The sequence below is a fragment of the Trachurus japonicus genome, chromosome 24 (assembly GCF_045865225.1).
Source record: "Trachurus japonicus isolate A0001 chromosome 24, Traja_1.0".
Classification (NCBI taxonomy): domain Eukaryota; kingdom Metazoa; phylum Chordata; class Actinopteri; order Carangiformes; family Carangidae; genus Trachurus; species Trachurus japonicus.
Window position 1 is genome coordinate 26746183 of NC_140930.1, and position 13007 is coordinate 26759189.

General features: G+C 42.2%; 1 protein-coding gene across 1 annotated transcript in view; it reads right to left on the reverse strand.

Annotated features, from left to right (window-relative positions):
- Positions 1-13007, reverse strand: part of atad2b (ATPase family AAA domain containing 2B) — an 84063-nt gene that overhangs the window by 55718 nt on the left and 15338 nt on the right. The window contains exons 20-23 of the mRNA XM_085771179.1: positions 7562-7697; positions 6415-6608; positions 6131-6290; positions 418-540 (exon numbers count right to left, since the gene is read on the reverse strand). Of these exons, the coding sequence (XP_085627305.1) occupies positions 418-540; positions 6131-6290; positions 6415-6608; positions 7562-7697 (613 nt within the window). The remainder of the gene's footprint in view (positions 1-417; positions 541-6130; positions 6291-6414; positions 6609-7561; positions 7698-13007) is intronic.

The window sequence follows — 13007 nt, forward strand, 5'->3', positions numbered from 1 at the left end:
CCAGTAATATAATGAAAACAACTATCCCTAGATAAAGAGGGTAGTGAAGACAAAATAATGGACATTTATCAAGTAACTGCAGTTATTAGGTGCAAATTAGCTAGCAGCCAAGTCTGGTACATCTGTTCTTTTCCTATGAGGGTTTTTTGTGCATGCTCCATGACAAATAAAAGTAATAACAGAAAATTTGAAAAAATGAAACTAAACTTTTTGTTTACCAAAGTAGCAAAATACTTGTGCTCATTAAGGAAATGTTAGGACCAGCAGATTTCTGTTCAGATTTTTGGTATCACACCTTATCCACACAACAGGGCAGAGATAGAAACTCACTTTTTTGAGTAGAACAGCTACTGTGTCTTGTTTCAGTAACAAAAAAAAATGCTTTCCATTTTCCTTTGTTGAAAATTACTATCTTACCTCTCTTCCTGCGCGCCTCTTTGATCTCCTCGCACATGCGATCGAACTCGGGATCAAGCTCAGCTGCAAATATAGCATGGGCGGTGTCCTTTAGACTGCATGCTCGGTGCCGGATCACCTTGTCTGAGAAAGCAGGAGACAGAGAAACATAACACCAGTGTCAAAAGACGTGGAACTGAGGTTTTTCTGTGTGAACATGTGTGTGTGCAATGTACACTCAAGGGCATGTCTTTTATAACAGGATTACAATCACTATCTCAGCCTTGGTGTTGGATGTGTTTTTTTTCCCCCAGACATCACTCCTTTCTTTTTTCTACCACTTTCAAGGCTTTTGAAGGACTGTAGTTCATAGCTTGATATTGCATGTTCTCCTCACCCCATCATGTATGTAAAACAAAGTCAATAGCGAGCCCACCCCGTTCCACTGTATCTGTGAGAAAGGGGGTTGTAGCATTTTCTCACAGTGAAAAAGAGAGAGCTGGCTTTGGTGAGAAACGGTAATGTGCGGGGCTCAGACATGCAAGACAGTCTTGATATCAGCCATTTAAGACAAAACGCAGGTGTATCTGAAGTCGAACACATGGAGTTTGCAGTATATACGATCTGGAAAAATGTTTTAATGCATATTCACTCTCTCATATAAACAGTCCTTATGCCTTTGCAGCACTTCTTTAACCTTAGATGTATGGTGGCGTCATTAAATCTTCCCTCCTGCTGCATTCATGGAGGCAAAAATAAAGAGTGAGCTGAAGAGGCAGGCCAGAGCACATCCACTGTAAACAGACCGTCTCTCATTACGGCAGATAGAGGGAGAACAGTTGAGGCAGAGAGTTGCAGAGGGGTCACAATATGCCAGCTTCCTTTGTCTAATTGGAGGATGGCTGTCTAATTGCAACGGAGGCAGTTTGTGTGTGTGCGTTTTTTTTATTTTTTTTATCAAGTATTCTTAAGCTTAAGCAAGTGCAATATAAGGGCAAAAATGTCTGTGAGCGGAGGACGTGTCAAAGGCCATGATGAACGCAGAGCTCATCAGCGCTGTCACAGACCCACACAGATCTAGAATAGAAAAGGCTGCGGTTACACACAGAACACAGTTGGTTACGTGTTAATGGGAGGTTGGGGACTTGTCTGAGATTCGTTATCGCCGTTTCCCTCGAGCGACAGAAAAGCATCTGTGTCACTTGTGTGTCCTTTTTAACATAAAGTAATTATTTAGCAAGGTGGGGAGCTAAAACAGAAGGAAGCCAATATGACTGTACATGAGGACAGCACGGTGCGATAAAGACAGCGTGAAGGACAAGGAGAACCAGACCACAGAGGGATAATGAGGTTTTTTTTTTCCCAGCACTTTGTGAGCTGGTGTAGAACTTCCCCAGCAGCATAATTGTGCAGGGTGTGGGCTATATTCCCTGGGCCAAGCATTGGGCGAGCAGGCAAAGAGGCTTCGTTAGTCTTCTTTATTAAACTGCCTAATTGCATTTTTTCTCGTTTATTGTATCATTTGTAGACCCTGCATTCCAACAAATGACCCAGGCCCTCGCCTGCAAAGACAGAGATATGATTTATTCATTTGGGCTGGCAGAGAATTGCTTCCCATTAGTATCAGGCAGCTATATCCTTGCGAGGGAACTGAAGCAGCTAAACACACAAAGCAAGAATTAAAACAGTCACATCAACTGAATCGTCTGAAGCAGGCCTACTGTATGCAGCTTTCAATTAACATTATTAGGGCCACGGGCAATCGCACCGGGCACTGGTCCCAACAGCTATGAAATAGCTGCAGGGACCAGTGCCCGGGCGAAGCCCGGGCACTACTGTTATTGTGTGGATTTTTTCTTATTAGTGTGACTGCTGAAGCAGTCACACTATTGTTCTTCTGTTTGGCCATTTTCTTCCGCCTTTTTACGGTCTTCTTCTAGTCCTTCATACTTTGTGCTATTTCAACAATTTATATATCAAAACGTGCAGCTTTTTTTGAACTTTATCGGCATTACTTTTCTCTTTTTAACTATTTATACTTTTTCAAATATTTAACTTTTTCACAAAAAATCTCACATTCATCAAAGTCTCAACCTCTGTTCTTCATGACTCCACTGTAGTGTAGGGGTTAGGGTAACTGCCTGCCAACCCTAAGGTCACTGGTTCGAATCCAAGGGAAGAACTCTTGTTATGTTATGTTGAATTCTGCTCTCCTCCCCCGCCTTCAATTGGTTACAGGTGTTTGTTATCTCCTTGATTACTCATACCAGTTTGCAGCACATCATCACATTACAATGAATGACAACAGTTTTGAAAGCAGTGTGCTCTCTGTAGCCGAGTGGCAGAGTAAAGGTTTAGTGATCATATGGTCATGGGTTCGATTCCTGCCTCAGTCTTTTCACTTCATTGCTTGACTTTTGATTCCAATTATTCAGCTGTCATTGGACAGTCTTTGATTCCTCATAGTATAAAGCTCATTGTAACTCAGGTTCTCTGTGGCCATAAGGTTAGTGTGTTAGGTGTTGTGCTATTTCAACAATTCATATATCAAAACGTGCAGCTTTTTTTGAACTTTATCGGCATTACTTTTCTCTTTTTCTTTTTCAAATATTTAACTTTTTCTGCAAATTAAACTCTAGACAAATTATTTTCTCCAGTTTTGTAGCCACACTTGTCTTCTGGCTAAAATTCTGGTCAAAAATGCAAAGAGACTTAGATAATAATTTTAAATATTTTTTAAATGCAGCCAGGGAGCTCTCTGCTCTCATTCAGCCCAATGCTGAGAGTTCTCCACAACTCTGTCTGAAACATGCTTATGTCTGTGCTCTCTGTGGCGAAGTGGCAGAGTAAAGGTTTATTGATCATGAGGTCATGGGTTCGATTCCTTACTTTTTTTTTTAAGCAGAAGCCAGTGATCCTCTTATCAAAGGTTTTCTTTACCCCTCTCATACTGTCTCTGTCTGTAGCCTAGTGGTTAGCTTGCTGGTCTGGAGACCTGAAGGTTGCTGGTTCATTTCTTGCCTCAACAACAATTATAGTGAATTATTTTCCCAGTTGTCCTCTGTTGACTTCTGATAACTTGCTTCATGTTGAAACTGCTGCTCTCAGCCTGAAATTCACAGAAATTTTCATTCTAAGTCATTCAAGCTTGACTCTCAAGCTTTCTTGATGTTGACAGTGTGCAGATCATTAACAGACAACAGTCTCTGCAACTGTGTGTGCACCGTGGCCTAGAGGCAGAGTGGAAGTCTAATGACCACGAGGTTGTGGGTTCAATTCCGACCTTGGTCAAACATTTGTATGGTGATCACTGCTTGCACTATTTGCTAATTCTGCAACAGCGTTCAGTTGCTATCAGCAGTCACACCATTTCCATTCTTGGAAATGCTTTTTCTAGTTATTTTTCCACTTCCGGCCAACTTTCGGTTCGCTACTAGTTTGTCCTGCAACTCTAATTTGTCCTGCAACTCTTCGAGTTGCAGGACAAATTATATATCAAAATGTGCGTCCTGATCGGGATCGGTGTGCTATTACTTTTCTCAACAGTGTACGAATTATTCGCGACGTAAGTCGCGATTTACTGCGCAAAATTTTTGCATGTAAGTCAATGGGACGGGCGGGAAAAAAAGAGCGAAAAAGACCAATCATTGGAGTTTAACAAACGTCTACTGCTCAGGCATACTTTCACCTAGAGACTCCATTTAAACTTTAAACAGTAGACACAAGTCTTGTGTATTGTCGTATTACTCCACGTTTTGATAGGTCATATAGTTTTTGATCAATCCCTGATCAATGACCATGATCATTTTTGGAGAAATTATGAGTTTATAATGGGTGTGTATTGCATGGAATGTTCGTGTCAGAGTGCGTGACATCATCGGTTAGAGTGGGAGAGAGTGAAGAAACATTCTGTATTTTTTCTGGATAAATTGCCACCACGGCCACAATTTACACTCTACAGACATAATTTTTTCAGAATTTGTAAGACAAACTTGTTATCTCTCATGTCATGTGCTCAAAATATCAGAGAGACTTACAGAACTTACAGAATCAGCCTCTGAGTGCGGCCACGTCTGTCCCTGCTCCTCATTGAGTCCAATACAAATATTTTCTGAGAGGAGCAGAACGGCCTGATGTTTTAAAACTGCCAGCGTCGCCAAAATATTTACTGTAGAAACACCAAATCGTACCGAAATTTTCAGTAAGTCCTTAGAGCAACGTTGATCTGTGTTTTGTTCTGATAGGAGTTACCGTTTTGTCATGCTAAGCCTAATTGTGAGGCCGGTTTAGAGGCAAAAAATGGCTGTTTTTCTCCACGTTTCTGTCTGTCTCAGCCTGCGGGGGCCCCTATCGCCGTGGTAACCTCTTTGATCCTCAGGCCAGGGCTCGTTAACTTCATAAACAATCCACCTGGCGCTCGTTTAAATGTTTATAAACACAGACACAGCTAAATCAGACTGACACAGGATGCAGCTACTAACTAACTATGTGACAAGTCAGTCACACACACACACACACACAGACTCTAGAGCCAGCTTCATGTGATTACAGTCACACACACACACACACACACACACACACAGGTAACCTAATGTGGTTACAGCTCCTCCATATCAGTGCTTATAGAAAGATGATCATGTGTCTGTCTGATCAGCTCTGTCTTGACCTTAAGATCGTGGGTTTGATTCCCATGTTGACAGAGATGGCACAACCCGCAGTAGCTCCCGTGGCCCATTCAAAATTTCCCGAGAGGAAATTTTCTAGTTGGGATTGCTATTGAGGACTTGATTCTAGTAGGAACTATTTCCTTCCTTTATGCAACAAGATGCACAGAACTTTTTCCCATGGTATATTTTGTACTTTTCTTTCACCAAAGTTTTTTCTGGTCATCCAAACAAATACACCATTTATTTAATAAAAGTAAATCTAGTTTATTTGTAAGCTATTGAAAATAATAAAAATCCTAGTTTGCCTGCTGGTCCGTGTGCATGAGTTTTTCAAACAGTCATTATGAAGCCCATACGGATTAGGAAAGGTGCTCAGATGGGAAGAGGGATGAGGTAAAAAGTTGGTTCAAATTGCAAGAAAACAGACACAATTAAATTTTCATGCATTCAGGCCTCCTGAGCTACAGAGCATGAATTACACTGTAGAAATGCTATTTTCAGTGGGAGCTGTATGCATTTTATTTATTTTAAAAAAAAAGTTGAAGAAAACAATCCTGAGTTTCTGCAATATTTGTGTCTGCAAACCCTTTTTCATGAGTCGTAAAGTCAATCTAATTACTTTTTACTCACACGATCACAGCCTAATGGTACACAACAATAACCACAAAAGCACATGGTCATTCTTACTTGAATAGTCCAATGCTGACTTATCAAGGGACTGTCCTATGCAACTGCAAAATAAAGTTTCATAGGCATTGTATAAAGATGTATGATTGTTTGGCATTAAAAGACACTTTATATTCTAAATGCCCTAATTTGATTTCCCAACAAAGGCTGTGTGGGAATGCTGATCAAAAACAAATGTAATGTACTCAAATTTGCATAAGAAGCCAAGATTTATAAAACTGTTGTCTTAAATTGGCATGACTGTGTTTGTGAACAAGGAGGCATCGTCTGTGAGCAAGCATATGAATGCTGGACTTATGCATTCCATGTCTATGTTGCATGTGCATTCAGTATGGCATCTTAAATGTTTGTGCATGTGACCGTGTCATTTTCCTACTCACCTCCAGGGTCCTTGTCGGGATTGTATTCCAAAGCATTGCTGCAAATGAGGTCAATATCCACCAGGAAGTCTTTTGCTGTCAGGTACTTGTGGGTGTCGATCTTGGTCATGACAGTGGACAGATCCATCGGCTGCCGAATCACTTCAAGATAGTCTGACACCTGGCACACACACACACACACACACACACACAGATAGTTTATGTTAATACAGGACTAAAATCTGCTTTGTCAAACGAAGGAGAAACCAGAGAGTGGGTCTCTCCTTGACTGCACTCCTCCTCACCTCCTCAATGTCAACTGGCTTGCTGAAGATGTTAAAACGTTTGTCAGTGGCCAGGCGCTTGGTAACGTCCCTGAGAAAGAGCCTGAGCTCCCGTAATGTGTTCTCCTCCTGCTCAGCCAGGCGGCGCTGTTCCTCTGCAGACAGGACTTTGGGGCCTGGAGCCTCGGCCACTGGCAGTACTTCTTCACACCTCTCTGTTGGGACGGAGAACCAAAAAAAGATTTGAAAGAGATTTAAAAAAAAAAAAAAAAAAAAGAAGAAGAAGAAGACCGGCCATAATAAAAGTTTTAATAAAAGCTCATCTCAGGCTTGACCCATGACCATCTTGTTTTAACTTCATCGCAGATGCAGCAGAAACACTTATCCCAGGAAGAAGAAAAACACACATTTTATTGCAAATTCTTGCAGCTGATGAAAATAATATAGAGCTACGTTCCTTCCCAAACCCAGATTTTGAAATACACAGAGGAATAGCCTCTGGGCAGTGACAGAGTGATGAAGCAAGGCAAGCAGATATCCTCTCCTCCTCTGGTCCTAGCCCAAGGCATCTGCAGACATCGTTACTGTAGGAAGGCTCCAGAGCACCTCCAACTGCTTCACTCACTAGCAGCAATTCAAACCCTGATTCTAATTATGGCTAATAGCGACCGGGCCCACTCATTGCAATTCCTCTCCCTGCTTCTCTGCTGGCCTCTCTGCTGGAAGTGGGACTGCTGTCTTAGTCAGGCAGGAACCCCTACGAGCACCAGGCGAGTAAAGAAGGGGACCCCCGCCTTGCATCAATGAGGACTCGCTAGAAGAATGCTTGGCTCCATTTCCATTTAAAAGCCCGGGTGGACACTTTTCTCATATTGAACTGGAATAGAGGGCTGGAGAGCACACATGACACGGGGGTAGTTGGAGGGGTGGGGTGGGGATGTGATTTAGGAATGTGCTGATTTTGATGTGAGCAAGGAAAAGAGATACTGAGGAAAACAGAGGCTTCACACTGAGCCAATCTTGCACTTGTGTAGTGCACCAGCCTTAATATCTAACATCTGAATGTCTTTATTCTGAGATTGAAAATGTGGTTGAAAACAGAGGTGGGAAGGAAAGAGGTACACGTAGACAACACTGCCCTCTAGGACGGAGTATGGACGACAGGTACCTGCATTCCTGAGGCGCGGTGGAGCTCTGGCTGCTTGGACCAGCAACAGGTCGGAGAAGAAGTTCCTCCTGTCCTCCTCTCCTGGAGGGCACAGCGTTACTACCTCCCCGTATGTCCTCTGGAATATACTTTTCACCTGTGGTAAAACAATTATGGCGTTAATAGAATAACAATAACCATTCGGTTAGTACATAAGCTGTACAATCAAATGCGAGTGTGATCAATAAGTACAGGTTTGTGTTCATAGAGCAGCACACTTTTCCTTTTTTAATTTTAGTTTCCCGTAAAATTAATCAAATTTTGTAAATACTCATTTACACTCACAGTACAGAAGTTATTACTGATTCAGTTTGTCGCATATGTTTGCATTTAAAATGAGCACAACGATAAACACTAAATTGAGTACGCTGTGTAGCTGACATGCCTGTTCTCATCAGCCACTACATGAGGCAAAGGCACAAATGAGCACTGCAGAAACTAAACACGGTGCTTTGCTGTTTAAGGACTTAATGACCAACCTTCCTTCAGTCATTTTCATTCCAGATGAGGCTGCAACTAATGACTGTTGTCATTATTGTTTAATTTATTGCTTTTTTAATTACTCAATTAATCACTTTGTTTATACAATATTGAACAAATGCCCAAGTCTAAGGCGACTTGTTCTATTTAACCCAAATATATTCAGTTCACAATGATGGGAAAACTGGGAAAAATAAGAAATATAAAAAATATAAAAATAGTTATTTGGGTTTATATGTACCAAAAGGCTATATTGGATGCAAGTGCATTACAAAATGAAAATTTTATAGTATTTCCAATTATTTTCAAGTCTCACAGGAAAACAAATATTTTTATTGAACTGGAAATGTTTTGCACACTGTCTTATTAAGTGGAGGCAACCAAATTTAACGACCAAAATAAATTGCACTAATAAAATCACAAGAAAGTCTGGTGGCCCTGTAGATCAATGAAAGCAAAATGCACTTATTTACTGATTTTATTCATACTTTTCTTTTCTTTAATACTGTTTATTTAATTCTTGTAATTCTCTTATTATAAACACACAGTATTGGCATAAAGATACATAAACCATATCACAGCTACTTTAATTTCTGGAGTGCATCTGCACCGGGGCTACAGGGGACGTCCTGCGCTCAGTTCTGTGAGGGAGCTCAAGGCTGCTCCCAATGGGAAGCCCTGTTGCTGACTAAGCACCCACTTTCCACTTTACATCTCCCCCATCTGTCTTTCACATCGATCTGCTCCCTTACCCATGGCATGTTTGTTCTCCCTCTCTCTCTGCATCTCCCTCTGTTCTCTCTGTCTGAGCCTCCATCTTTGGGTTTCGCTTTCCCTCTTCACAAGAGGGGGGGAAAAACAGGAGCAATGGAATAAAAATGAGGAAGACGGTGGGGGAGCCGGAGACAGTCAAAAGCCCCTTTTTTACACAGCCTGGCGACGCCGTTGTGTTACACGTCATGCCTCTGATGCCTGGATGCCGGTAAGCCATCTCAGAATCACACGATGGGGCAGCATTACACCGGCTTTGTTAGGTTCAGTGTAAACAAGCAAAGCCGGCATGAGAGGTCTTCTTCTTAACGGTAATAAAGCATCGTCTAAGGGGGGAGGGGGTAAGTGTAGTAGTACACAGCAGGTAATGATTCTTAGCACTTTTCATCATGATAAAAGCTGCAGGGTTGTTGACTCAGGGAGGGACGGCTGATATGCGTGGATAGATGAATGGTGGAGTGCGGATAAGAGAGCTGGATGTAAAATGAAATTTGGGGCTGTCTGGCTAGGCAGAGCAAATATAGAGAAGAACTAGACACCTGTTCTCCTTGCGTGATCAATTCTTAACTGCTGATACTGACTTCAGAGCAAACTAAAAACATCCTCATCACACTGGCTCACTCTTCACTGTTGCTTAATTTTTCTGGGGGGGAAAATCTTAATGCAAGTAGAAAATGAGTCAGCAGCACAACACAATTATAGTGAATATCTCCTCGTGTAATCTACAGAGGAGCTGCCACAGATGAGACACCTCACTGAATAACCCTAGGAGACTATAGATGATTCTCAGTGCACTCAGAAATGATACAAGATCACACAAATAAGTGCTGAAAGGACAGGTGTTGATGGCAACATCGGAGCAATAACAATCTACACAGGTGCAAATATTGACAACTGGACAAGGATAAGACAAAGCATGAGATCAGGGTGTAAAATTAACAGGTGACAAGCCCCAATGGTGTGTAGAAAAATGAGTTTGACGTGTAAAACAAAAAACACACACCCGCCAATGGAATATTTTGAACTGCAATTCCTTTGCCACAGAGATTATTTCTATAGCTAGCCCCTATAGGAAGTAATAGGATGAACAAAACCCTGATGCGAAACCGTCAGGGTTCTGTTCTGTCCATCTTGTCGGGGTTTATTGCTCATCATCCCGCTAAAAAACTGCCGGCAGCGGTTGAATAAGCCTAAATCTGCGCACATAACAACAGCTGATCATCGGCAATGAAAATTTTTATGCACTTCGAAGGTGAAGCTGTCAATCTGACCACGTTCATTCCAACCATCAGCTGTGGTCATGAGCTTTTGGGTAGGGCCCAAAACAATGAGACTGAAGATATGCCATGCTTTTGCACTGACAGGAGTGAGCCGAGGTGGCACGCGCATCTGATTCAGATGGCCCCTCGAGCTGCATCCCATCCCTGCAGAGGTGTTACGGCCATGTCGAATTGGGAGGAGAGACCACAGGGCACACTCATAGCAGATGGCGAGGGGATGAAGCTGGGGAGAAGGCATGGACTACCTTGCCTAGCCTGCTGTCACTGCGACCTGGACCCACATAATCAATGAAAAAAATGGGTGCTGATAAATAATTTTGTGACAAACAACTTCCCTGCCATGCTGCCAGTAACTGAATGTTTTATATCAGTTGAGGATAAATGACCAGTGATGTTACAGTGCACTGCTCTGACAGTGTCCAAATTTCCTGGAAGATAAACTGCACGTATAGTGGAAGGTTTATGTTTTGTTTAGGTTTTAAATCAATGACGTTTCTCTGTGTTGTTTTTGTCATTTGTATTCCCAGTGAGTCAGAAATAGCTTCCAAGATGCAGCCCTAGAAAAATCAGCTAATGTGGCTCAAAAACACTTGAGCGCAGCCATCAGCAGAAGAATAGATCATTCACTTGCATCTACGTCACATCTGTGCATTGTGTGGGCTCGCACAAGGGGTGACACATTTTGTGCCGTGGCTCCGACATCACAGAGCTGGAGACACACTGACAATGTGGGTGCTCTATAATTCAGCAGGAATGCTCGGTTGCTATCTGCATCAGCCCACTAGCTGCTCAATCATTAAAGGGGCAACATGTGGAAAGAAGATTCTGCAAAATTTGAGGATTTTACAGCTGGAGTTGCCAAGTTGCTGTTTTTTTTCCACATTTGCACAATAATTCGGAATGTATAAACTGTCAGTAACAAAAATATCACTTTGCATGATAAACAGGGTATGTTTTGAGCCTGTTATAAAACTATGTTAATTATTTCACAGAATCATGATGTCGCTCAAATTGAAACCTTCTTAAACTAACAGTCTCAGTTAAATCCAACTCCCGAGTTAGTCGGTAGTTGACAGCAAAATCTCCAAAAGCACAATGACAGCAATTAAAAATGATCCGCGAAATCCATCAAAAGCAAAAGGTCTGGCATATTTGGTGAGGACATGGTTGTTTACAACATTACATCTGCTGTGTTTCAGCACCCAGACCTGATTCGTGATGCAGCACCAATAATCATGTCCTTATAGTTAAATGTGGTGTAAGCATTCACACTCAACATGAAGTTCATATGTTACGGTGCACTTGTAATGCCTCAAAGGACACGTCCGTAAAGCGTTGGAGTCACGTGTTGTAGCCATTTCCACCCGTCCTCCTCCTGAAAGGAAGTGGATCTACACATAGGCTAGTGAATGGCTGTAAGGGGGGAGGGAGGGGAGCTATGTAGTTGGACCCGAGCCTGTAGTGTCAGTTTTGGCTGGGGAAGGAGGCTGTCTGTTCCCTGCTGAGGTTTGGAGCTGAGGCAGCAGCTGTCACTATGTTCTCAGAGCCAGAGAGTGAAACAACACTCTCAAAGATAGCCAAATCACTTAAAGCACCAAAGGCTGCAGCATGTTCGTGCCTAAAAATTAAAACTGAAGCTTCTCAAACGTTGCCTGAAGGCAGCTCTTCAGACAAAGAATAAGCACTATCATTTAACAAAACAAACAATTTATTGCAAATGGCCCCAGTTATTAGACAAAACAAAACAGTTAAAGCTCACACATACACACGCAGCCTCAACAAAACCCTTCCAGCAAACGGTCTGCAGGTCTTACCCCCTCTGGTAAAACCTGTGGCACTGTTTCAGTGGGACCAACTACTGGATATGATCCTCTTGCCGACTTCCACACAGAGCTTGTAATTGCCCCCGCATCCCATTGAAAAAACACCTACAGTGGTAGTTGTGTGAGAAGACTGCCAACCTTTAGACTAAAGCTTGTCTGGAGCACCGAGTGGGCTCAGTGTAGCATTAGAGCAGCCAATATGTCATTGTAAAACAGTCAAAGATGTGGAGTACATAAAGTACTGACTGGCAGCAGTCCAGCAAAAGGGTAATGCAATAAAGTTCATCTTTCTGTCAAATGTTCATCATCACATCCTAAGTGTTTATCATTGTCAGTGTGTAAGGAGGACAGACAGAGGCATCTTGTATATAGCATCTTGTCTCTGCTCTCTGCCTGCCCACTTCCTGTCTCTCACTGTGCTATCAATTAAAGGCAAAGAGAAAAAGAAAATGAGTGCCATTTTTACAATGTGGCTGTAAAAAGTTAAGAAAGGAACTGATTAACAAGTGCAACGATGCAATCCTACAAACTACCAGTGCGAGCCACTGAAATGGAGAGCGCACAGGAGGAGGCCAGCTCAGCCTGGGGACAGTCTTGATACCCTCATCCTGGCTCCACGTTGACTTGAGCACACCACTGGTCCCCAATCAAAAGTTTCCCAATTTGCCATGCCACTTGGCCATGTGTTCATTGACCAAAGAAAAGGTAATTTCAAGAGAGCAGTAATTGCCAATCTTACACCGTTCCTGCCAGTCACATAGTATGTAATGAATCGCAATGTACCCTGTGACACAGTGGCTGAGTGGTCTGTGGGGTGTGATTACTTCCATTTTCATACCTAATCTCTTAACACAGCATGTGAATGAACAACAACGGCGAAGTTAAGCGAGGCAACAAAAAAAAAAAGCCTAAAAAGGAACACAGAGAATTTCCAGGGAGATATCAACCACACAACAAAAAAAGAAAAATGACAGCATGAAAAAAAAAAAGATCCAGAGACAAATTAAAATGACCAAAAAGAGAATAAAACTACAGAGGTTGAAAAAGCCCTGG